A 26,941-nucleotide genomic window follows, 5' to 3' on the forward strand; every position below is an offset into this window, starting at 1 on the left:
ATCTTAACTTTTTAAGTTCTATTTGGGGATTTGTTTTATAAAGTATATAGCATACTTGGAGAGAGTACTATGTGGTATTACTTCTAAATTAATAAAATGGGCTACATGCCTATAATTTGTCTCCTGATTAGGTGTGATTTCAGGAGAGTGTAAAGAACTCTAAATTACAGTCTGCAAAAATTATGGCTGATTTCTCCCATATGTTGAGTATATCTGTGATATATGAGTCAATCCCAATAAGGAGAATCCACTTTCTCTGCCCCCTGTTTAATAGTAATGAGATACAACACAGATAATAACACTAGGTAAGTTCTACTCAGCGTCAACCAGTGCCAAGCATTGTGCTTGAAAATACAATACAAGGTGGTGGTTGTACAGCTAAGTTGAAGGCATTGCTTATGAGAGGTCCTGAGACTGACTGGCCAGAGGTCACAGCTTGTAAATGCCAGAGATAGTATTTGCCTCACATCAGATCAGTAACGGGCTTCCCCAGTGGCTCCGTGATAAAGAGTTCGCCTGTAATGCAGGAGATGCAGGTTTGAACCCTGGGTCAGAAAAATCCTCTGGAGAAAGGAAATGGCAACCCACTCCAGTATTCTTGCCTGGAAAATCCCAATCCATGGGGTCGCAAAAGAGTCGGACATGACTGGGCAACTAAACAAAAACAAAAGCAGTAATGCAGATATGTCCTTCTGTGAATATGTTAGAGAAATTTCTTTTCTTTGTGATTTTCTATCTCTCAAATGGAAAAAAGGCCCCTGTCTTGGTTTTAATCTGTTCTAACAAACAATTTTGAATCCTCCATCAAAGTGTTAAAAAAAAAAACAACAACAGCTAACGAGCTAATAAGTACTATTTCAGGTCTGGAGATGATCTCTCTGACCTGAAGCCTCTTGGCATGGCCCTTGGATAGCAGATTGATTAGCTCCTACTTACTTGCATGGGGCCTATTATGGGCCAGATTTTGTGCAGTCCTACCTTCACATGTCGAAGCCCTAATTCTCACTGTGGCTGTATTTGGAGATGGAGCCTTTAAGGAAGTAATCAAAGATATGTGTTCCGTGTGTGCTAAGTTGCTTCAGTCCAACTCCTTGTGACCCTATGGACTGTAGCCCACTAGGCTCCTCTGTCCATGGGATTTTCCAGGCAAGATGCTGGACTGGGTTGCCAAGCCCTCCTCTAGGGGATCTTCCTGACCCAGGGATGGACCCTGCATCTCTTAGGTCTCCTACACTGGCAGACGAGTTCTTTACCACTAACACCACCCAATGAATTAAAAAAGGTGGGACCCTGATCCAATAGGATTAGTGTCCTTATAAGAAGGGACACCAAAGGGCTCTCTCTCCATTTCCTCACCTCCAAAAGAAAAGGTCATGTGGGGACATACTGAGAAGGTGGCCCCTGACAAGTCAGCAGGAGGGCCCTCACTGGGAATTGAGTCAGTTAGCACATTGGTCTGAGATTTCTGGCCTCCAGAACTGTGAGAAAATAAATGTGGGTTGTTTAAGCCACCCAGTCTCCTATTACGGCAGACTAACACAGGGGCCAAGAGCTCTCAGCTTTCTGCCCTGAGAAGATAGCGAAAGAAAGGGAAATAATTAGAAGAAAAGAGGAGTCACTGGGGAAAAACAGGTCAAGAAAGCTGTAATTAACCATGGTCTTCTCCCTACCTTATGCCCATAGCCTTGGGCTAGAAAAGACTGAATCTATAGTTAGTTTGTGAATATGCAGATCGACTTTCTCAGCTATACACCTCTGGGAAGAAGTCTTACCCAGGGAACTTATTAAAGGCCCCAGTTCAGGAAGTCCAGTGTAGGCAAATGAATAAATAAAATTCTGCAAACCTTGGGATTTCACAGAAGGAGATTATTTCTACTTTCTAGGAAGCATATGAAAGCATCTCCTCTTCAACACTAGGTCTCAAAGACAGGGGAGAAAAGGAAATCTTAAATGGGGTTGACAACTTCAGGGTACTTGCTTTTGAGTAAAACAAGAAATGCATTCATTAAAGAGGATTGGCTACCCACTCCAGGATTCTTGCCTGGAGAATTTCATGGACAGAGGGCTACAGTCCATGAGGGTCAGAAAGAGTCAGACATGACTGAGTAACTAACACTTTCACTTTTAATAAAATGGCAACTGCTCTGTTCATCAGTTTGGATAAAGTTGAAGCCACCCCTAATACTAGTGCCTTATCATTTGAAACTTTTAGAGCTTTTGTCTGAAAACCCTATTACACAAATATAGGAGGTGGGGATTCACGTGTTTTCAGAGTCAGCCTGGCTCCCCATCTTCTAAGGGTGGGACTAGCACATGTGGAGAATTCAGGGATGGTTGTTGGCACCCAGTCAGTGGACATGTGAGAGTCCTATGCTAGGAGGTGTGGTGTTGTGAGATCCAGCCCCCAGTGTAAGTGGGCAGACAGCAAGCAGCTACATTTTTACTTTTTTAAAAAAAGACATGCTTGAGAGTAGGATAACATGAACACTTTGAGTAGTAAACCTTCTGTCATCTTTCTAGAATAGAACAAAAGCCTTGGAAAAGGGCAGCATTCCCTACTCCCTTACCTTTATTTTTAAATAGTAATGGCAAGCTTGACTGCTAAAGTCATCTAAAATTAGATAGATTGGGAATTCTCTGGTGAAAGAATAAATTAGTAGCTCACATAGGATTTTAGTGGGAATCTACTTAACTCAGTTATTCTACATACTTTCTGTCAAAGCTCTAGTCCAGGATGTCCCTGGTAACCAACAGTGAAGTGAGGAACTCTGAAAAATCTAGGACCTTGAGAGGAGGGCCGAGATATCCATAGTATCCATAGAGAGAAGAGTCTTAAACTTTTCTTGTTGAGAAATCAACAAGAGGAGGGAACCTGACTGGTGTCCTGCTGTGTCCGCCACTTAGGAGATTCAGGGGACTTAAAACTAGTGAAAAGCCACTCACAGTGACGTCACTTTATTTCAAAAGGAAATGATTTAATTAATAGAACAAAGGGGAAAATATTCCATTTGGGCTAATAAAAAAGGTAACTTGAAAGGAAATCTGAACTGCAATGTTCTGTCTACATGCTGTACTTATTTTTTCATCAGATGAGCAATGTGGGGTATGTTCCTGAAAATTCAGCTCTCATCAAAGACAGGAGTGAACAGAATTCAGAAGAGCAGGTCTCTGTAATTCTATGTTTGGAGCTGCCTCTCTGGGTTAGAGGGGTAGTCTCAAATGTCATATTGAGAGCCACTCAGGTCTTTTTATGTCTGTCCAAAAAAAAAAAAGTTGCCAAAAAGGCTGACACCCACCTCGGGGGAATTATTGTTCTTGCCAGAAGCAAAACTAATACCTCCACATCTAATCTCGTCTTTTTAAATGTTTGTAACAAGGTCATCCATCGTATTCTTGTTCTTTGAGAACAACCAGCAGTTCCCACTCTTCATGAAGCAGGCACCTTTCATAAGTACTCCAGATCCACCATACTGCTTAAACATCCAATTCTAGGAGTATTTTCTGGAAGCCACAGATTTTCAAATTGCAGCCAGCAGGACGCTTTTTTATTGTTGGCTATTCCTCTAAGGAATTTAATAAATATTCTTTGACAGAGCACAGCATAATTGATTGAGCCACTTTCATTTTTATCAGCTCCACAGGAGGCCTTAGTATTTGCTGGAAACCTCTGGGAGTTGCCAGCAGTTGCAATAAGAAGCTTTTGTGAGGTCCTTGGGGAAAGGGGTGGAGAGGAGAAAATAAGGTTAATATCTATTATCATAAGCCACTTTCTGAACCTTATCAGGAGTTGTAAACCCCTGAGCATGAGCAATGTGGAGGTCTATGGATATTCTGTGATAAGCTGTAAAAGACTCCATATCTTCTAAATGAATAGTTAAGAATCAAGTAAATTCATGGTGAGTTTTCAGACAGTAATTATTTAATATGTCAAATCAATTCTAAAATAATCCTTAAATCTGACAGCATATTTCAATACTCATTTATTTGCAAATTACCCATCAGCATGGATTATTTAGGCTTTGGAAGAAAAAAGTTGATTTCAATTTCTACTATCTGAACTTTCAAAATGACATACCCACAAATAATAATTTCAAAGTCAAATTGTATATAGTTGAAAGAAAAATTGAAAGTGTTAGTCTCTCAGTCGTGTCTAACTCTTTGTGACCCCCTGGACTGTAGTTCACCAGGCTCCTCTGTCCATGGAATTCTCCAGGCAAGAATACTGGAGTGAGTAGCCATTCTCTTCTCCAGGGGATCTTTCTGGCCAAGAGACCGAACCCAGGCAGATTGTAGGCAGATTCTTCACCATCTGAGCCACCAGAAAGCTCATAATAATATATGCCATTTACCTGTAGAGTCTCTTTCATCTTTGGGGTCTGAGTTCAACTATTAATTTTATAAAACCTTTAGGAAACATACAAATACACCATCCATACAAAAAAATCTTGATATATTTCCAACAAGTTGTTTATCAACAGATGAAACTGTCTTTTAGTTTCTAAAATTCCAGTCAAAACACCTTTTCACAGAGAAGTTGGGCTAGTCTGGACCACAAGATAGCTTGCTAAGTTTACAAATGTCACTTAAAAAAAAAAATTATTCTGGCATTCCAATTTTTGTCTTTTTCTTGCATGTTTCTACCATTTGTTCTCTAAATGTATGCTTGGCTCTGACCAGATTTCTGGCTTTTTGCTTTTCTACTTACTGGAATGCCTGTGAAGGTAACTGGAGGAGACTGCCAAGAAATGCTGAAGCTGCTGCCATTGGGGGTGAACTTGGCTGCTCCTGGAATGGTCACAGGGGGCGTGGCCTGTCAAATAGAAAACAGAGAAAGTTGTTTTGAAAGAATATTTCTCCTTGGAGTCCTCAGCTGTCATTACCAAAATAAGGCTTCGGAAATAATCTCAGCTTTATTAATGACAAAATTATAATAGGAAGAAATTAAACACGGTTAAAGAAAGTAGCTAGAGGTAAACTTTTTATACATCTAAGCAATCTAAGGTATAGAAGGAGAAAGTTTTTGGCTGCTGATTTCTGAATAGAAATTTGATTATACATACACATACCTATCTTAGGACATCTGTGAGATACAATTCCTTGTTATCAAGTTGAGAGATCAGCTTTTTATAAGTGATGGTAGGTTGTCAATTACATTTTGGGAAGGTAATTTGGCAATACATGTCAAAATTCTTAGTGTTCTGTACACTAGCTATTCCACTTCTAGAATGTATTCTAAAGAAATGGACACAAGGATGTTCATTGCAGAACTATGTATTATATTTTTTTTAAAAAACTGGAAACACATAGGGAAGATGATGCTGAAGAATACTCATTGGCATGGGAAAATGTTCATGAGATCTCAAGTGGAAACAGTGAAGCACAGCGGAAACAGTACTATAATAGATTCCGCTTTTAAAAATGCGCACAAAGAACAGTCCTGAAGGACCTACCAAAAATATGAACCAAGGGGCTTTCTTGTTGTTGGGACTTGGGATGGATTTTCTTTCTTTGCTCATGTTTTTAATATCTTTATGTTGAACACTTATATCTATAAACAGAAAAATCCCAATGCTGTGAATCTATAGTTTGGAAAGGCACTTCTAGATCCCTTAGTGTATGTTCCAACTCTCATTATATACATAAGAAAAATAATTTAAGTTGGTTCAAGCCCATGATTTTGGACCCAAATGCAATACTGACAAATGAGAACTAAGGGATAAATTATTCTTTTTAAATAGAAGAGTCAGGAATGAAAGTTGCTGCATCGATTAATTTAATAATTAGCACTATTCCATTGCTCTTGAGTTGAAGTCTACTTAATAAATGGCTGAATGTCTCCTCTACAAGTTTAGTTTTTCTACTTTTATAAATATATTTGCTAGTGGCAGTGGTTTTCTAACTGGCACCATTGGAAAATATTTTGGCAATACATAGCTGTTCATGCTCTATTCTAAGACTCAATAATTACTCTTCTGGAAATTCAATGGGGAAAAAAAAAAACTACTGGCATGGAAGTGTCCTCAGTAGCCTTATTGATGATAATTAAAAAGTAGATACCTAACATAAGAGAAAGAAACAACTTGGTGTTTTGATTTAATTGAATTCAGTCATATATTCAGTTCTACAGAGTGTTTATAAACAAGAGTGGAAGAATACAAATTACAAATATATACAGGAGAGTTTTCTTTTAAAAAGTTACATAAAGTAGTTGAAAATTATGGGAAAACTTTTTTTTTCATTTGAGCGTATTGAAATTTTATTAAATTGACACTTAAAAGAGTTCAGAATTGCTGGGAGGGTGGGGAAGGAGCTTTTGCTGTGTCCTGTATTTGCAGGATTTGTCTCTAAGGCCTTAACAGACTTTAGAGTGAGGCAGAATCACTGGAGGGTTTGTTAAACAGAGACTGCTCGGCCTCACCCCTCGCTTCTGGTCTGCCGGTCTAGCAATGTAAATTTCTAACAAGTTCCCAGGTGACGCTGACACTGTTGATCTGCTGAACACTGACAACCATGGCTCCAGCCTGAGAGAGTTAGTTACCAATTCAGAGAGGCAGGGCACAAAGTCCTGGATCTGCAGTACAGGATGAGGCTGTCATTGTGCCAACGCTTTTCAAAGTTCATCTTTTCATTTATTTAATTTTTTTATCTAACAAGTACTCACATCATGTACCAGGCACCCTCCTGATAGTGTTACAATATTAAGGATTTTAATCCTCATAACAACTTCTCAGGGATCAGATCTTCAGTCAGTACTGGGAAGTTCAAGAACACCCTAAGGTCCAATCTGCATGAGATTCTGGCTTTAAAAGGAGAAAAAAGGCGAACTCTGCTACTGGGCTCTCCTGGATGCTGTTTTCCCACTGAGCTATCCTTTACTCACCTTGGAATAGGAAATGGCAACTCACTCCAGTATTCTTGCCTGGGGAATCCCATGGATAGAAGAGCCTGATGAGCTACAGTCTATGGGGTTACAAAGAGTCAGACACAATAGTAACAACCCTTAACTCACAGGTCAGAATGCTACTGCTTCTGGTTAGGAGTAAAGTGATGCTCTCACGACCCCTGGCCAGTCACCTGGTAAGCGTGGTCAGTATGCACGAGGTAGAGGGTGGTGGGAGCAGAGCGGCTCAAGGGCGTCATCAGTTTTGTCTCAGTTTTGGCACAAGGAGTTTCTGTTCGGCTGGAATCTGGGATGGGAAAAGTAGGAGGCGAAGCCAGGGATTGGGAAGGTGAAACTGGGGCCAGGCTGCTCAGACCGTCTGCCACGGAGTCCGTGTTGAGCTTGATCTCAGTGTAGTAAAAGTCTTCTTCTCCATCACTGTAGTCAGACTCCCCAACACGCCTAATGCAAAAGAGAGCAAAGCAATCCTACTCACCCACACTGCTTTCTTGCCTTGAGATCTCGTACATGCTGTTCCTTCTGTCTGGAATGCTTGTCCTCTGTCCTGTTTGCTTGGCAAACTTCTACTTATCCTGCAACTGTCCACTTCCGGGGAAGCCTTCCTTGATATCTTAAAGCAATTGACTCAACTAATCAACCAATCAATCAAATATTCAAAAAAAAAATTTACTGAGAGTCTACTATGTCCAGGCACTTTTTTAGGAACCCAGTATTAGAGTGAACAAAACAGATTCTGCCCTGATGGGACATACAGTTTAGTGGGAGAGGCAGACAAGAAACTTGTAACAGAACACATCAAAAATAAATAATAATATCCCTAGGAATAAACCTGCCTAAGGAGGTAAAAGACCTGCACTTGGAAAACTATCTGACACTGATGAAAGAAATTGAAGACAACACAAACAGATGGAAAAATACACCATGTTCTTGGATTAGAAGAATTAACATTGTTAAAATGACCATGCTCTCCAAGGCAATCTACAGAGTCAATGCAATTCCTATTAAAATACTAATGACATTTTTCACTGAACTAGAACAAATAATTTGAAAAGTTGTCTGAAAACACGAAAGACTCCAAATAGCTAAAACAATCTTGAGAAAGGACAGAGCTGGAAGAATCATCTCCCCTGACTTCTGACTATCCTGTAAAATCACAGTGAATGAAACAGTATGGGGCTGGCATAAAGGGCATTCCCAGTGGCTCAGTGGGTAAAGAATCCACCTGCAATGAAGGCGATACAGGAGCCACAGGTTTGATTCCTGAGTCAGGAAGATCCCCTGGATGAGGGCATGGCAATCCACTCCAGCATTTAGTTTGGAAAATCCCATGGACAGAGGAGCATGGCAGGCTACAGTCCATAGGGTCTCAAAGAGTCAGACATGACTGAAGTGACTGAGCATGCATCCACTGGCATAAGAACAGATACATAGATCATTGGGACAGAACAGAGAGCCCAGAAATAGACTTACACACTTACGGTCCATTAATCTATGACAAAGGAGGCGAGAATATACAATGGAGAAAAGGTAGTCTCTTCTACATACGTTGCTGGGAAAACTGGACAGCCACATGTAAATGAATGAAATTAGAACATTCTTTAACACCATATACAAAAATAAACTAAAAATGGATTAAAGAGCTAAATGTAAGACATTACATCACAAAATTGCTAAAAGAAAACATAGGCAGGGCACTCTTTGACATCTATTGTAGCAATATTTTTTTTTTTTTCGAGTCTGTCTCCTAAAGCAAAGAAAATAAAAGCAAAAATAAGGAAATGGGACCTAATTAAACTTAAAAACTTTTGCACAGCAAAGGAAGCTATCAACAAAGTGAAAAGACAAACAACTGAATGGGAGAAAATATTTTCAAATGATATGACTGATAAGGGGTTAATATTCAAGACATATAAATAGCTCATTAACTCAACATTAAAAAAAAAAAACAATTCTATTTAAAAAATGAGCAGAACTAAATAGACTTTTTCCCAAAGAGGACATGAAGTTGGCCAAAAGGCACATTAAAAGATGCTCTACATCACTAATTATCAGGGAAATGGAAATCAAACCAATAATACCAACAATGAAGCGTTACCTTACACCTGTCAGAATGACTATCATCAAAAAGAACACAACAAATATTGGTGAGCATGTGGAGAAAAGACAACTCTCACACACTGTTGGTGGGAAGGTAAACTGGTGCAGTCACTGTGGAAAATAGTACGGAGGTTTCTCAAAAAATTAAAAATAGAACTACCATATGACCTAGCAATTCCACTCCTGGGTATATATCTGAATAAAATAAAAAAAAACAAAAAACCCACCAGAAACATCAATTCGAAAAGACACATGCACTCCAATGTTCATAGCAGTATTATCTATAATTGCCAAGATATGGAAGCAACCTAAGTGTCAATGAACATACGAATAGATGAACATGTTATACGCACACACACTGGTGGCTCAGATAGTAAAGAATTTGCCCACAATGCAAGAGACCTGACTTTGATCCCTGGGTTGGGAAGATCCCTTGGAGAAGGAAATAGCAACCCACTCTAGTATTCTTGCCTGGAGAATTCCATGGACAAAGGAGCCTGGCAGGTTACAGTCCATGGTGTTGTAAACAGTCTGACACGATTGAGCTACTAACACACACACACACACTCATACTACTCAGGCATAAAGAATGAAATTTTGCCATTGTGACAACATGAATGGACTTTGAGGGTATTATGCCAATGAGATAAGTCAGACAAAGACAAATACTATGATATTACTTATATGTGGAATCTAAAAAATACAACAGACTAGTGAATATGACAAAAAAGAAGCAGATATAGAGAACAAACCAATAGTTAAGGAGGGGGAGGGGAAGAACAGGGGTAGAGGAGTAAGAGGTATAAACTATTATGGATAAAATAAACTACAAGGATGTGTGTATGTATGTGAAAATTGCGCAGTTGTGTCCAACTCTTTGCAACCCCATGGCCTATAGCCTGCTGGGCTCCTCTGTCCATGGAATTCTCCAGGCAAGAATACTGGAGTGGGTAGCAATTCCGTTCTCCAGGAGATCTTTTCAACCCAGGGATCAAACCCAGGTCTCCCACATTACAGGCGAATTCTTTACCGTCTGAACCACCAGTGAAGCCCAAGAATACTGGAGTGGGTAGCCTATCCCTTCTCCAGCGGATCTTCCCAACACAGGAATAGAACTGTGGTCTCCTGCATTGCAGGTGGATTACCAGCTAGGCTAAAGGATGTATTATTGTAAAACACAGGGTGTATAGCCAATATTTTACAGTAAATATAAATGGACTATAATCATAAAAAATTGTGAATTACCATACAGTACATGTGCAACTTATATAATACTATTCATCAACCATAAGTCAATTAAAAAAAAGTAAACCCATAAAGAAACAGATATTTAATACATTGCTGCTAAGTCACTTCAGTCATGTCTGACTCTGTGCGACCCCATAGACAGCAGCCCACCAGGCTCCCCCATCCCTGAGATTCTCCAGGCAAGAACACTGGAGTGGGTTGCCATTTCCTTCTCCAATGCATGAAAGTGAAAAGTGAAAGTGAAGTCGCTCAGTTGTGTCTGACTCTTAGTGACCTCATGGACCACAGCCTACCAGGCTCCTCCATCCATGGGATTTTCTAGGCAAGAGTACTGGAGTGGGGTGCCATTGCCTTCTCCATTTAATACATTAGGTAGAGATAAATCCCAGAAAGAAAAATTAAGCAGCATTAAGAGCATCCTTAATCAGGGAAAGTGATGGGGGACATTATTTTAAATAGAGTATTCATAGGAAGACTCTCTGAGGAGATGACATTTGAGCAGAGGTCTCAATGAGGTGAGGGGAAAACCCTTGTGGGAACTATGGGAGAAGAATGCACAGAACCTTGGGGTGGGCTGGCTTGTTGCTTTCTGAGAAGGACCGAGAGGTAGGTGGCTGGTGCTCAGGGTGCCAGGCAATGAGTGATGGGAGAAGAATGGGAAGGAAGGTGGAGACGCAATGGCACAGGGCTGTCAGCCCTGGGGAAAAACTTGGTCTTTTGTTCTGAATATGATGGAAGCCTCTGGGGATTTTGAAGAATCTAGGTTACTTGTTATTTTTGTTTTTTAAAATTGAAGTATAGCAAGTACAGTTAATTTACAATGTTGTGTTAGTTTCAGGTGTACAGCAAAGTGCCACATGCGTGCACGCGTGCGTGTGTGTGCGTGTGTGTGTGTGTGTGCGTGCGTGTGTATGTGTGTGTGTATTCTTTCCCAGGTTTGTTTCCATTGTGGGTTACCACAGGATATTGAGGACAGTTCCCTGCACTATACAGTAAGTCCTTGTGGTTTATCTGTTTTATACATGGTAGTGTGTATTTGCTAATCCCAAGCTCCTAATTTATCTCTCCCCACTCCACCCCTTCCTCTTCTATGCCGTTTGAGAACCATAAATTTGTTCTCTAATGCCATCTAATGCCATTTGCAACATGGCTGGAACTAGGTATTATCACATTAAGTAAAGTAAGATAGAGAAAGACAAATATCATATTCTACCACTTTTATATGGAATCTAAAAATAATGATACCAATGAATTTACCTACAAAACAGAAACAGACATGTTACTTTTAAAGGGCTCACCCTGGCCATTGTCTGGAGAGAGAACAGAGGGCAGGAGGGCGAGAGGAACAGGAGCCAGTGAGCAGGCTGTGGAGCGGCTGGCAGCGGCTGGGCGAGGGGTGGGGGCGCAAGTGGCCTGAGCTCTCAAACTGGGGACTTCGTTTGAGTGACAGGCATCAGGAGTTAGCATCAGTTAAATCCTCTGAGCTCCTTTTGAAGAAGTGGAAGTGAAAGTCTCTCAGCGTGTCTGCTTCTTTGCAATCCCCTGGAATTCTCCAGGCGGTTGCAATGAAGTGGTTGGACGTTCCCTTCTCCAGGGGATCTTCCCAACCCAGGGATCGAACCCAGGTCTCCTGCATTGTAGGCAGATTCTTTACCATCTGAGCCACCAGGGACTTACTCTGAAGTGTGTTCATTTCAATTCACTTTATTTATTTAATGATTTGGTACATTTCTGTAATTTTTTTAAACTTCTGTTGCCTCCCTAAGACAGATTCTTTAGGGCTGTGTCTTGTTCATTTTTGTTTAACAGATACCACATGTTTCAGTGCATCTGGCACACAGTAGGTGCCTGTTAAATGCTGAACGAATGAAAGAAAGAAGCCGATGCTATAGCACAGTGATTACCAACATGAATTCTGGAGTTACATTGGCCAGGTTCAAATCCTGACACCTCCCAGATGCCTTCTGGCAGCCCGTGCCCTTATATACAGTAGGACAGCAGAGCTGGCCTTCCGGGTCCACCGGGAGCCTGCCGAACACAGTGCTTAGAGGTGGAGCGCGCTCACGTGTAATAAGCACTAAATGTTGATTAAATAAAAATAAGGCTGAAGCTAGAAAGACTCAGTGTTTACTACCACCAGGAAAGTATCTTCTGGTGCTTCCACAGGTTCTTCTGAGACACAGAAAATTGTGCTTTTCCAGAGTAAGTTTTGTGTAAAAGAAAATAACTGTCCTGTGTGTGTGTGTGTGTGTGTGTGTGTGTGTGTAGGCGGGGGCTCAGTCATGTCCAACTCTTTGCAATCCCATGAACTGTAGCCTATCAGGCTCCTTTGTCCATGGGATTTTCCAGGCAGGAATACTGGAGTGGGTTGCCATGCCCTCCTCCAGGAGATCTTCCCGACCTAGGGATGGAAGCGGCGTCTCTTGCGTCTCCTGCATTGGTAGGCGGATTTTACCACTGCACCACCTGGGAAGCCTGTCAAATAACTAACATTTGTTGGATTTGAGGATTTCTAGGGAAATGATGCACATTCTTGTACCCGGTTTTATGGGATGGGATCTGTAAATCTTCCTTTCCTGGGGCATCTCCAAGTTTCATGACCATATCTGGCAGCAGCAGGGCACTGACTCAGAATAAACTTTTTTCCCACTGACAATCCCTGTACAGAACCTAAAATACAAATCTCCCTTTCTCCTGGGCCTTTCTGTTCAGGCAGATCAGTGGCTTCTCCCAGCCTGGCTCCGTATCCCCTGAGCTCTCTGGCTGAGGTGTCTAGGGAGGTGTCTGCTCCGTATCAGGTCAGGCAGGGCTTGGCTCTCCTACAAGCAAAGCATCAAAGACCCCAGAGAGTGGGCCGAAGAATGTGCATTTGTTCTATTCCTGTCCCCACTTCCTCTCCAGGAAAGGGTGAGCCGAGTCGCTACCGGCTGCCGAGTGCTACTAATAGACACGCAGGCCTGGGGAAAATGGTGTGTCCTACACGGGGGTAAATCAGGATCAGCCCCTGGTGTGTAAGAACGGAGTGAGAATTCAGAGAAAAACAGTGTACTTCTTATGCTGGCGTGGTGTGCACTGCAGCTCTATCAGACACAAGATAAGTATTTTGGGGCTTGGGGTACGCTCCCTTCTTCTTCACAAGCAATCAACACTCATTAAAAACTGCCCCATCCTCCTATAGCCTCCCAGGCTCATTCCTGGGCCGTGGCTGGCAGAGATGGGGATTCTAACTCATCAAGGCCATGTGAAACATGCAGAGTAAAAAGGGAATCCCAGGGAAGCAAATACAGCACCTGCTGTACTTGAATTTCACCCACCAGGAGAGCATCCTGGAAGCTCAAAAGAAAATCAAGTGATGCTACTCACAGTCTATAAACACATAGATAGGGTATGTGTTTCTGTGTGGTGCTGAATAGGATTTGACTTTTTGGGCCAATGGACTTTAAAACAAAGACCCCCAGCGCCTGATTCTAGCTTCAGGAAGCTCTTTCTAAACGTTCAAATAACTGAGATATTTACACTGTGAGCTGTCCTGATGGTGAGAGGTGAGGGGAGACACTGTGGGGTTTCCTTCCCTGAAGGAGTGGGTTCTGTGTGGGGTTTCTTGGAGGGTGAGGTGGACCCTCTGGCTCGTGGAGCAGAAGCCCTGCTTTGCTGGGCCACGACCACAGTGCTTGGTGATTTTTCACAAGCCATCCTCTAGAAGGGTCTGGCTATGTCCCCGGCATTCCCAGCCTATGGGTGAGGGAGCTGGATTCCTGCTTCTTTCCAGCCATGGCAGGAGCCCATCCACAGGAATCAGCAAAATCACCTTGGAACCCGTTATTGTTTTCTTTTTCTACCACTTTTTACGGATGATGCCTTCCCTATGTTTACCCTTGGTTGGGCAAAGTGATTGTAGTGCTTATTTCTCAGCAGTCATAGCAAGGAGATCCAACCAGTCCATCTTAAAGGAAATCAACCCTGAATATTCATTGGAAGGACTGATGCTGAAGCTGAGGCTACAATTCTTTGGCCACCTGATGCGGAGAGCCAATTCATTGAAGAAGACCCTGATGCTGCGAAATATCAAAGGCAAGAGGAGAAGGGGGTGACAGAGGACGAGATGGTTGGATGGCATCAGTGACTCAATGGACATGAGTTTGAGCCAACTCAGGGAGATTGTGAAGGACAGGGAAGCCTGGTATTCTGCAGTCCATGGGGCTGCAAAGAGACACGACTTAGCGACTGAACAACAACAACAACAACAACATCTTTTCGAAAAGATCCTTCTGTGTCCAGGCATTTGGGGGGCTCGGTCATGTGTTTGGATTTGCCTTGTGCACAGTTTATCACTTACAGCTTCTCAAGATCCCTTCTTAGTTCCACATCCCCGGACAAGAAAGACCCACAGACTAAAGAACAAGAGGCTGTACCATCACAGCCCTTCTGGAGTGGCCCCTAATCCCTGCTGCTCAAAACTTCCTTTTATCTTTCCTTGGAAAGGTTTTTGTATAACACAGGGAAATGTATCTGTTGTACAAATAAAGGACTTATTTGGGCAACAGAAAAGGATAGAGCGGGTCACCAGGCTTCATAAGAATAGAAACACTGATTGTCACTGTGTTTCTTAAACCCTTTTCAGGGTATGTCTGCCTTTGAGGCTCAAAGTCATGAATATACTCCACTGGGGAAAAAACTGCACATATAATTTTACAAACATTTTCAGGGGGTCTAAGGACTCCTTATCCTACCCTACCCCGCTGCTCCATCTTTTACAAATCACTCTCACATACATTTTATTTTCGACCATCACACATGACCCTGCAGGGCTGATAGTCTGAGTTTCCTTTTCAGATGGAACTGGGGCTCCGAGCAGCAGCTTGCTTAATATCACTTAGTGAGTGTATTAGGGAGGCTTCACAGCTCTAAGTTCATATTCTTTCCACTTGTCATACTGGCCTGTATTATCTGCATGGCCATCTCCATATCCATCTCTTGATTAGGAAGACCAAGCAGGCCCAGGCTCTGCTTCTGTGTTCAGAATTTTTAAGGCACAATGTGAAGTGTAATTCCAAGTGCAGGTGGTCCTGGACTGAACTTGATGGAGATACACCCAGATCCAAAGGGAGGGCTCCTTACCCGAGATGAATGGTCCGGATGTGCTTCTGGATACCCACTGCAGTGCTCAGAACCTTCCCACAGTTCTTCCAGAGGCATTTGAACATCACCTTCATGGAGTTCTAATAAGGGAAGACAAGGTTACATTAAGATGAAAACTAACCCATCAACATAATAGCTTCCCATTCTCTTGACTATAACTCAGCACACCATTCTAGGAAACCCCCCAGGCAAGGATCCTAGTGACCTCAAGAGATTTTCTTGCTTCCTTCTTGAATACTGAGCCCTGCTGGAATGTTTAGTTTACTTTTTTAAAAAATTATTTTTAATTGAGGGATAATTGATTTACAATATTGGGCTGGTGTCTGCCATACATCAACATGAATCAGCCACAGGTATATGTATGTCTGCTCCCTCTTGAACCTTCCTCCCACCCCATTAGTTCACTTTTTTTTTTTTAAGGTGGTTACAGTGTCTTTTAGGCATCGTTCTGTGCTTAGTCGCTCAATCATGTCCGACTCTTTGTGATCCCATGGACTGTAGCCCACCAGGCTCCCCTGTCCACGGGGATTCTCCAAGCAAGAATACTAGAATGGGCTGCCATGCCCTTCTCCAGGGAATCTTCCCAACCCAGGGATGGAACTCAGGTGTCCTGCATTCCAGGTGGATTCTTTATCATCTGAGCCACCAAGGAAACCCGGCATTAATGACAGGGAATTTTAGAATATTCATTGAGCACTTAGTATGTGCCAAGTGCTAGTCTAAGAGTTTATCTCATTTAATCCTAAAAGATGGATACTATTATCATCACTGCTTTACAGATTCATGGAAAGCTTCAGTAAAACATGCCTAGTCAAGGGAGCCAGCTTCTAGCAAAACCAGAATATGAATTTTGGAAGTTTGGCTCCTGGAACTACTCTCTCCACCAGGACACAAATCTATCTTCTCCTACAAGGATCTTAGAAGTTTTCCAAAACAGTCCAGCAAAGTGATTGAGAGCACTGATTTTGGACTTACTTTCTCAAGTTCTAGTTTCCTTATTTATCAAATAAGAACAATAGTACCTGTCTCACAGGGTTATTATGATGATTAAATGAGGTTATGAAAGCAAATCGTTTAGCACAATACTGACAGGAGTAATTATTCAACCAATGGCAGCTATTATGGTCTTATGATGATTATACTTCCTGGAGTGAATTTGACAGGGAGTGAGTTTTCTCCCATGTGCTCACCAAGCCCCATCCTTGTTTCCTCCTGGGAACACAGCTAGACTTCATTTCCCAGCCCCCTGTGAAGTTAGGCGAAGTCACGTGACTGAATTAGGGCCAATGGAATAAGGGCAGAAGTGACATACATTCCTTCTAAGCCTCGTCCCTAAATTACTTTTCAATGTCACTCCAGCCTATTTGGCTGATTAGAGGTTGGGGATACTCAGGGACTTAGGGGACAGTAGCGCCACTAGATCAGGGATTTTTTTTTTCAATATTTTAAAAATGGAAGTATAGTTGATTTACAATGTTGTGTTAATTCTGCTGTACAACAAAATGATTCAGCTATACATTCTTTTCTATATTCTTTTCCATTATGGTTTATCATGCGATATTGAATATAGTTCCCTCTGCTATATAGTCAGAACTTATACTTTAGGGATTTTTAATCTTTTGTTGGCCATGAATTCTTTTGGCAGTCTGCTAAATTCTATGAACCCCTTCTTAAAGTAATGTTTTTATTAATAATGTTTAAAATAAAATACACAGGAATAAAAAAACTGTGAGTGTGCTGAAATAGTTATCAAAATACTAAAAAAGTGAAGTGGTAATATATTATACTCTTTAACACATAAACTAATAAGATCTTTAAGTGAATCTAGTAACTACCATAATTTCAAAGTAGTGTTGTGCATAAATGATATTTCATGATATCTGCTAAGATTGTAGGATGATATGGAAATATCCACGTTTCATATTGGTAGTAACGTCACATGAGGCACTAATACTATAGTGGTTTGATGTCTCCAATCATAATTGTAGGAAATGCTAAATTATAGTTAAAACATTAATGACAATAAAGATTACTTTTTCTCCCATCTAATTTCACAGACTCCCTGAATTCTTTCCGCTCCCTTTGCGGGACTTGTGGACTCCAAGTTAAGAATCTCTGCACTGGGAGGAAGGGGTCTGGGTCCCTGGAGAATGTGTAGAGCAGAAACACTCCTTCATCACTTCTGCTGACCTGATTGGATTGTGACATGAGAAATCCTTTATATAGTTAAGCCACTGAAGTTTGGAAATGGGTTGTTTCAACCGTAAGCCTCCCCTAACCAATAAACAATGACACCTTCCCTGAACTGACGGAATTGCTGTAGGTTTGTTTACAAGTCTAGTAGGATTTCTGCTCTCTAGCCCTGTTCTAGAAAGCCATCATTTACACATTTAGAGGATGACTCACTGGCTATTATAATGGAATTAGTACCCTGATTCAGCCAGTCACCCCCACCCAAATCTTTCTCAATTGAAACAAAATACCTAGGAACTTACAGAAGTGAGGAGTATCCTGTGTGTTGGGAATGATCACTTTCGGGGTGGCAAGTGGAAGACACAGCATGGTGGCACATGGCTACAGTCTGTTGCAACAGATAGATTAGTGGCAGCAAGAAGGAGCCCATGCCTCCTGTGAGCTTCATGAGCCCAGGGAACTGGGGGGTCCCAGAGGTCCCAGGTGGCTGGCCTTCCTGACACTGTGACCTAGCTATTCCCACTGCAGCTCCCGGGCACTGTGGACAGCTCGCCCGTGCTTCCTGCTGCAATGAGCAGTACTGAGCTTCAGGAGCTAGCTGCAGCAGCAAAGAGCTGGAGCAGAAACTGAGAGAGGGATGTGAGGGGAGCTGAGAAGCAGAGACAGAATTAGGACACTTTAAAATACACTATCCTGATGAGTTGGTGTTTATTCTAAGGAGACCATTCACAAATTTCAGGCTCCCTGATCTTCTTGAGCCACTGATCCAAATGCATGAAATGGAAGATGAACCAAAGGGGAAGAATTTAAAACCTGCCCTGCCCTCTACTCCAGCCCCAAGGTTCACAAAAAAGAATTGGCTTGATTTTTTTTTTTTTAATTCAGAGCAGATGATGACGATATTAATGAACAAATCCTCACCCTATGAGTGCTTTCTGCTCATTTCTCAAACAATGAAGCTGTTCTATTAAAAAATATCTTCCACTTAAGGGAATTTATGACTCAAACCAAAATTACAGATATCTGAGAGTCCAAATATCCATCTGGAAATGAAGTCATGATAGATGAAAGCACTTTTTGATTCATTCCTAGCCTTCTTGCTGATGGTATTCCTTTATTCATTAAATTAAATAGCTACTTAGCAAGGAATATTCCAGTGGCTGTGATGGAAAGAAAAGAAGCTGTTCTTCAGGAACTTACATTCTAACGGGGGAGAGACAGAAATGATCACAAATGATGATTGTTTCAGGTATGGTAATGTTTCTGGAAATGGGGGTGGGAAACGCTAGGTCAGATGAAGCCTCTAGAAGGTGACTTGTGAGCTGGGACCTGAAGGTTGGAAAAGGAGCCAACCATGCTATGAGCTAGAGTTTTCCAGGTAGAAGGAAGAGTTAATGAGAAGCTGTGAAGATGCAGAAGAGCTTGACATACTGTAGGGCCAGAAAGGAACGGTTAATTTGGAGGGAAAGGAGAGACGGTGTGATCTGTTTGAGATCATGTGGAGAGGCAAGGAGGGCCATGGAGGCAAGGAGGATTACGCAGGGTCTTGTAGGTAAGGGTAAGGAATCTGGGTTTTATTCTAAAATAAAGAAGCTACTGAAGGGGTTGAAGTTGGGGAGTGATATGATATGATTTAGATTTTAAGAAAATATCACTCTTGGACTCCCCTGGTGGTCCAGTGTGGTTAAGACTCCATGTTTCCAACGCAGGGAGTGTGAGTCAGATCCCTGGCTGGGGAACTAAGATCCAACATGCTGTGTGGTATGGCCAAAAAGAAAAGAAAAGATCATTCTGTTCTGTTCTGGGAAGGAAAAATAAGGTCACCAGTGTAGTGCTACTGCGGGTCAGAAAAGATGGCGGCTTGAAGAAGATTTGGGCCATGAGAACAGAGATAAGTAGACACTATCAGGGTCCATTTTGGAGGCAGATCCAGCAGTACCTGTTGTTGGGTTGAGCATGAGGAATGTTAAAAGGGATGGTATTAAAGATGACTTCTGTATCGAGATGAGTTGAGGTTCTCTTTGGGATACATTCATTTTGAGATACCTACTGGCTAGTAGGACAATGGATCTATGAGCCTGAAACTGAGAAGAAGTCAGGTCTAGAGATATACATTTGGAGTCAGGACCTGAAGGAGTTCTTAAAACAGATCTAGATGAGACCATCTAGGGGGATATACAGCTAGAGATAATTAGAAGGCCCAGCATACTGCAGATTCAATATTTCATGTTGGAGACTGAGAAGGAAAAGACAGAGAGACAGGGTGTGGGCAGTAGTGGTAATCAAGATAGGGTGGTATTACCAGCACAAATAGAAGAAAGTGGCTTAAGAAGGAATATGTGACTTATGCAGTATCATTTGATGTTCCCAGGTGGCGCCAGTGGTAAAGAAACTGCCTGCCAATTCAGGAGATGTGAAAGACGCAGGTTTGATCCCTGGGTCTGGAAGATCCCCTGGAGGAGGGCATGGCAACCCACTCCAGTATTCTTGCTTGGAGAACCCCATGGATGGAGGAGCCTGACAGGCTACAGTCCTTAGAGTTGCAAAGAATTGGATACAACTGAAGTGACTTCACATGTGTGCATGTACAACAATTAGTCAGTTATTAATAGATAGTCTTTTGAAATTAATATAATAGTATTACACAACATGCAGAGCCAAATTCCTCCAACACCTTAGGAATTTCTTACGGTCAAATTGGTAACTGTTTTGGGAAATGACAATCACAGTGGTATTTCTGCGCCATAACAAGTATTATTGATAAGACTGCTGTTCCTGGTTCTTGCAATAACACGTCAAGCATTTGCTTCTTGAATTGATTAATAAAGCCTGGTACTAACGATAGAAAAATAAATGTCATTGGTATAACTCCTTTCCTTAGGAGGAAGTAGCTGATACAGAGGTGTCAAACTCCCCAAACACAATGAAGCTGACCAACATCCTCTCTAAATCCCTTGGATTTTGGAGAACTACCAATTACAAGTGTTTGTGTATCATCTCCTCGATTATGTGCTGTATACTTAGTCAGTCATGTCTGACTCTGCCACCCATGGACTATAGCCCGTCAGGCTCCTCTGTCTATGCGGATTCTCCAGGCAAGAATAATGGAGTGGGTTGCCAGGGGATCTTCCCAACCCAGGGATTGAACCCAGGTCTCCCGCATTGCAGGTGGATTCTTTACCAACTGAGCCATCAGGGAAGCCCAAGAATACTGGAGTGGGTAGCCTATCCCCTTTCCAGGGGAATCTTCCTGACCCAGGAATTGAACTGGGGTCTCCTGCATTGCAGGTGGATTCTTTACTCATACCCATAATTTTCTGGGCTCCTACTAAGGGCTCCAAAGAAATCTGTTGTCCAAACAAAAGTAGATAATGGACATGAAGAAAAATGATCAACTTTATTTCTTCTTGCTTTTCTCTTTTGCCCGTGGGGTACTGCATCATCTCTTCTGATTTCTTCCAGCCCTATTTACTCCTTTATAAGAGTTTCTTTATTAAACTCTTCTCAGTTACCCCATCTGAGAACACCACCAACTTCTCCCAGGACCTTGATTGAAATGGGGCAAAAGTAGGTTATAAAAGAACATAAACAACATTATATATTTGGGGGGTTATTTAAGGCAAATAAAAATTGCATGGTGAAAATATTGTATGCTGAAAATTATTGCATGGTGAAAATATTGGGGAAGGGTATCTTAATTTTACATTAATTTCCAAACATAGAAGTTGTGTTGTTGTTCAGTTGCTCCATCGTGTCTGACTCTTTGTGACCCCATGGACTGCAGCACGCCAGGCTCCTCTGGCCTTCACTATCTCCCAGAGCTTGCTCAAAGTCACATCCATTGAGTTGGTGATGCAAAATATAAAAATTACCCTATTTTAAATTAAAATAGAAGTCAACCTGTAATATTAATACTTGCTTGATTAATTTTTAGAGAATACAACTATACTAGCACAAGAACCTCAACTTTAATGCAGTCAAGTGACTTCTTTCTACCTAGGTGAAGGTGTGTCAAACCATAAGGTCTCTTAAATCAGTGGTCCCCAACCTTTCTGGTGGGCTTTCTCAGTGGCTCAGTGGTGAAAAAAAATCTGCCTACAATGCAGGAGATGCAGGAAATGTGGGTTTGATCCCTGGATTTGGAAGATCCCCTGGAGGAGGGCACTGCGACCCACTCCCATACTCCTGGAGGGAAAATCCATGGACAGAGGAGCCTGGCAGGCTACAGTCCACAGGGTATAAAAGAGTCAGACATGACTGAGTGACTAAGCCCTCAAGCAACCTTTTTGGTACCAAAGACCAGTTTCGTGGAAGACAATTTTTTCATGGACTGGGGTCAGGGGATGGTTTGGGGATGATTGAAGTGCATTACACTTACTGTGGACTTTATCTGTATTATTAGTACATCAACTCCAATTCAGATCATTAGGAAATAGATTGTGGAGGTTGGGGACTCCTGCCTTAAATAGTGGTTAAGTACTTTTCAGAGTACCCTGGTTACTTTCAGTGGAGACAAATCCTTTGTCTACAGAACTGCTCCCTGTTATGCTAAAGGAAAGTCTGCCACGGGAGGAGGAGAACAGGAAGACATAGCTAAATAAACAGCACCCAGATTGCCACATGGGTCCAAGCTCGCCCAAAGAAGCCAAACTAAGCAAAGCGGCTGGCAGAGTCGCAGCCGCCAAGCCTGAACGTGACCATCTGTGCCTCAGCCCTGGCTTCTCTTCCCAGCTTCAGCAGATGTTCACCAGGCTGGGATGTCCGAGGTAGGGAGAGGCCACTGTTGGCTGGGAAGCTCAATGAGCTATGGTTCTCCACGCATCTGCCTGGTCTAGCTGAAGCTCCTGGCAGTTGGGCTTCTCAGGTTACTCAGCAGTAAAGAACCTGCTTGTCAATGGAGGAGCCGCAGGTTCCCTACACTGCAGAGAAGGAAATGGCAACCCACTTCACTATTCTTGCCTGGGAAATCCCATGGACAGAGGAGCCTGGCAGGCTACAGTCCATGGGGTTGCAAAAGAGTTGAATGTGACTTAGTAAACAACAGCCTGACAGTTATAAGCCGACTCAAGGAATCTCACACATGCTCAGTGCGACGTTCGCAGCAGCTTCCAGGAGATGCTTCTTTAGAATCACTCAACTTTGGCCTTGGGGCTACTATGGTTGGAGAGAACTTCCTGAAGACTCATCACCTTTGTGGCAGCTCCCAGGATGTCTCGATACCAATTGCTCTGGGGTGATAGGCTGAGATCTTTGGCTAAGCCTTCCTTCATCTTCTCTCTGCTTCCCTCTCCATGGCAAGCCTCCACGCTGGTTTTGACTTGTTTCATACTTAGGATACATGGAGTGGCTTCTATCTTCCTCAGAGAACCCGGACTGGTACACAGGACTGATAAGATGACCACTGAAGTCACCTTCAGATACAAGAGTGCAAACATGGCTGGATTTTGAAATATACAAAATGCCAGGGATAAGTTCAATTACAGCTATATTCCAGAAGGTACATACGTATGATTTTAATCATCACATGACTGGTTTACCAGATAGCAGCCTGGGGTTAATACCAAGTTGCCTTTATTTGGTGATTGGCGTGTTTGTGTGTGTGTGTGTGTGTGTGTGTGTGTGTGAGTGTTGGGATAAAGTGTGGGTTGATATTCATGCATTCAAACTTCCCAGAGAGAAGACAGTCCAGTTATTCTACACAGGTCAATGTGTTGCATTACACACGCTTCCTCAGCCTGTCTCCCGGGAACTTACAGCTTTGGCAAAGCCTCCAGGGGCTCTTTCAGGATCAAGAAGTCCACTCAGACCCTCAGCAGGTTCCAAAAGACTGACAAATACTGTCTTTAAAAAAAAAAATCAATAACTGTTAGAAGTTGAAGGCATTCCAGTTCTTTACTGGGACAACAGCCTTGTACAGGTCACCTCACTAGTTTGGGGTTTGCTTTCTTTGTAAAACAATAAGAGTGAACAAGATTAGTGACCTTGGATCCATGAGGTGTATAGGAAAATTCAGATGTATATCAAGCAGGGATTAAACATTTCCCACCTATTTGTCCCATTTATGGGTGCTGTGTGAATACATAAAATTTAAAAATAGCAAAAAGATTTCTATAAATGGAATAATACAGAATGTATTGTCATGTATCTGGTGTCTTTATCTGAGCATATTTTTTTTTTGAGCTTCACCCCCTGTTTCATACTTCAGTCATTAGTTCCCTTTTACTGTGGTACAGAATTCTGTTGTGTAAATATACCAGAAATTATTTAACCACTTCCCTGTTTATGGAAACAGGTCTCTAGTTTGGAGTAACAATGAATACAACTCTCATGAAACTTGTCTACAAGTGCTTTTGTGGACATGCATTCTTATCTCTTAGGTAAATATCTGAGAGTGGAATTACTGGGTCATATGGTGAGTATATCCTTAACTTTATAAGAAACGGCCAAACTGCTTTACAAAGGGGTTGTACCATTTTACACTTCTAAGAGCAATCAATGAGAGCTCCTGTGGCCCACGCTTGGTACTTAGTATACCAAAAAGCGCACACTGTCTGATTCCATTTACAACAGGCAAAATTAATCTCTGGTGACAGAAGTCAGGGCTGCCTCTCTGGGTTGGGGGTTAGCATTTGACTCCAGAGGACACAAGAACTGCTGGCCTGGATCAGAGTGGTGATTACTCACGTGGAGACATTAGTTAAAACTCACTGAATGATATGTTTAAAGTGGGTTCATTTGACTGTGTGGACATGATACCTAAATACGGAGTCAATTTTAAATGATGTCTAAAACCACAAACTAAAGTATTCCTGAATTAATAGAAATCCCTAATCATTAAATTTTCTCCATCAGTGAATTCTAAAAGTGCATCTCATTTTTGGGGACATCTGCACATGTCCAGACATGATCCAAGCGGTCCTGAAACTTGGAAACGTTGAGCCTGGGCTCGATGATTTTTTAAGTCCTTTGCGCTCCTGGACCACACACTGCCTGGCAGACTATTCTAAGATGCTGTCATTAAATTGCCGAGATCTGTCGTCTTTACCCTGATCCTCCCTGAGGTCAATCAGCTCTCTGACTCTGGCGGGCGATGCTGTGTCATCACCCTGAGATCCACACGGTGTGACCCCGAGTGGCTTTTCTTAGCACTGCCCTCCCCAGCACTTCTAACAGATGGGTCTATTTCTGGAGCAGTTCTTCTTACAGAAGGCACTTCTCTGCTCAAAATTAGTGGGTTAGCAATTAAGTCAGCCTAGAGACTGGCAACAGCCATAACTGTGAGGGCCGTGAGGGTCTCTTGGAGCAGTCATTCACAACTTAAAAGTGACTCACTGCTTTCTGATTCCGAAAGATCGAACACGCAGAGTAGAGCAAATGATTAATTCACTGTTTACTACCGTACAATGATGAGCGAAGTATCTTACGTGAACGGAGCTATTTTTTTTCCCTTCTGACTTGAGATCTCCCCAGTCTACAGGTAAAGTGGTTCATGGTCAAGATGCCTGTGAGATAAATGAAAGTGATGAAGACTGGAATTTTGCGACTGCTTTTGAGTCGTGCTGATGTTTTGAAATGCAGAGTCCTGAGCCAGGTTTCCTCGGGAGACCCCGACTTCTGCCAGTGTCATGGCCTCCTTCACCCCTAACCTCACGTAGGCTGGCCTCTTCCACTAACCCTAAGTAAGCCCAGGGTGACTGAGGTGGCCGAGGGGCCCTGTCCTGAGCTGCAGCAGCCCTGGTCCTATGGGGCCAGAACGGAGGATGGAGGCAGGCAGCCTTCCCTGTCCACACTCACGCTTCTCAAATGCCATTCAGTCCGTTGTCAAGTGGGTAAAAAGGGAAGCAAATATTAGCAGCACCCTCACAACAACTTGACCATTACGGTGCTATCATTTTTCATATTTTACAGATGAGGAAACTGAGCCTTAGAGAGATCAAGTTATTTGCTACGCTCACGTGAGTACTGCGGGCTTCCCTGACGGCTCAGATGGTAAAGAATCTGTCTGCAATGCAGGAGACCCGGGTTCGATCCCTGGGTAGGGAAGATCCCCTGGAGAAGGGAATGGCTACCCACTGCAGCATTCTTGTCTGGAGAATTCCATGGACACAGGGGCCTGAAGCCCTGTGCATCCGCGGGGCTGCAAAGACTCGGACGTCACTGCGACTAGCACTTTCACAGTTTCATGAGTACTGTAGCTGGGGTGCTAATTTCAGAGCCCGAACGGTTTTATCCTGTTTAGGAAAGGACAAATCCCAAATCTGACTGAACTAGGAATCTGACGTGGAAAAAAGCACAGTATTAATTAGTTATGAGCCCTTCTTGATTTTCTAGAGGTCTTCGGGAATTGAATGTTAACTCTTGGCCTTCCATAGAACTGTTTTCTCCCAGACGCCCGGAGCGGCTGTATTTAGGGCCATTGCATCACCTTGTGGTCAGGATAGGAACTGCACCTTCCCGGTAGTCCCGGAGTCCCAGCTCATACTACTAGGCTCTTCTCAACATCTGAGTACACTCAGTCTGAAATTCCAGAGGAAAAATCTGCTAGAACGGGGCTTGAGGCAGTTGGCTGGCTGATTTCCAGAGCCAGGAGAAAGAAGCCTTTCACTTCCCCTCCTCGCGTTCCCACCTACCTTGGCTAAAGAGCCATGTGCCCTTCCCGCAGGAAGCTGTCCGCCCCCACCTCCCTCAGCACAGTGGTCCACAATCCTTTTGGCATGAGGCACCGGTTTCGCGGAGGGGGGATGGTTTCAGGGTGATTCAAGCATGTTACATTTATTGTGTACTTTATTTCTATTATTATTACATCAGCACTACCTCAGATCATCAGGTATTAGATCTCGGAGGTTGGGGACCCATGCCTCAGCAGACAGCCTGGAGTTCCTCTGTCTTTGAGTTCTTTGTAACCCTCTGCACCCCACTCCCACCCTGCCATGCTGTGCTGGCTGTAACTGGGTCTGACTGTTTTCTTTCCATGTTATTTTCTTCTGGGTGCAGAGGGAAATGTGGATTCTTTGAAATTGCCTCAAGAGTTTCATCTTTGCTATTTCAGCTAAGCTGATCTTATTTCTAAGATTATAAGCTACAGGATTTTGGATAATTCACATAACCTCAGTGAGCCTCTTCTGCACAATGCGATTATGACTAGGCCAAAGATGTTCCTGATGATTAAATGACATGCTGCATTTAAAAGTATTTTGTAAACTATAATAAAATATACAAATATAGTTACTTATATATATGTATATATAAATTTGATAATATCAGCAATTGTTTCTTGCTCACCACTGAAAGTAGGCAGCAATAATGTCTTATTTAGGCAATAAATCTCTCTTCCTCTTTACACAAGTGGAATAGGGATCATAT

The 26,941-nt window shown here is 42.5% G+C and overlaps 1 protein-coding gene and 1 long non-coding RNA gene across 5 annotated transcripts in view; one reads left to right on the plus strand and one right to left on the minus strand.

Annotated features, from left to right (window-relative positions):
* The window catches only part of LOC122679620, a 98,324-nt gene that overhangs the window by 43,977 nt on the left and 27,406 nt on the right, over nt 1-26,941 (plus strand). For 2 of the 3 annotated variants that reach the window (XR_006336460.1, XR_006336459.1), the window contains exon 2: nt 25,487-25,533. The exons of the other annotated variant lie outside the window; for it this stretch is intronic. This is a non-coding gene — a long non-coding RNA (uncharacterized LOC122679620). The remainder of the gene's footprint in view (nt 1-25,486; nt 25,534-26,941) is intronic. 3 annotated transcript variants of the gene reach the window in all.
* Nucleotides 1-26,941, minus strand: part of ZNF704 (zinc finger protein 704) — a 247,172-nt gene that overhangs the window by 19,117 nt on the left and 201,114 nt on the right. The window contains exons 5-8 of one of the 2 annotated variants that reach the window (XM_043880468.1): nt 15,365-15,465; nt 7,075-7,342; nt 4,706-4,810; nt 2,859-3,710 (exon numbers count right to left, since the gene is read on the minus strand). In XM_043880468.1, coding sequence (XP_043736403.1) covers nt 3,648-3,710; nt 4,706-4,810; nt 7,075-7,342; nt 15,365-15,465 — 537 coding nt within the window. In that variant the 3' untranslated portion in view covers nt 2,859-3,647. Of the gene's footprint in view, nt 1-2,858; nt 3,711-4,705; nt 4,811-7,074; nt 7,343-15,364; nt 15,466-26,941 lie in introns of those variants that run through there. The other variant, XM_043880467.1, reaches the window with a different exon arrangement.

The sequence above is a fragment of the Cervus elaphus genome, chromosome 21, assembly GCF_910594005.1.
Source record: "Cervus elaphus chromosome 21, mCerEla1.1, whole genome shotgun sequence".
NCBI classification, from domain to species: Eukaryota; Metazoa; Chordata; class Mammalia; order Artiodactyla; family Cervidae; genus Cervus; species Cervus elaphus.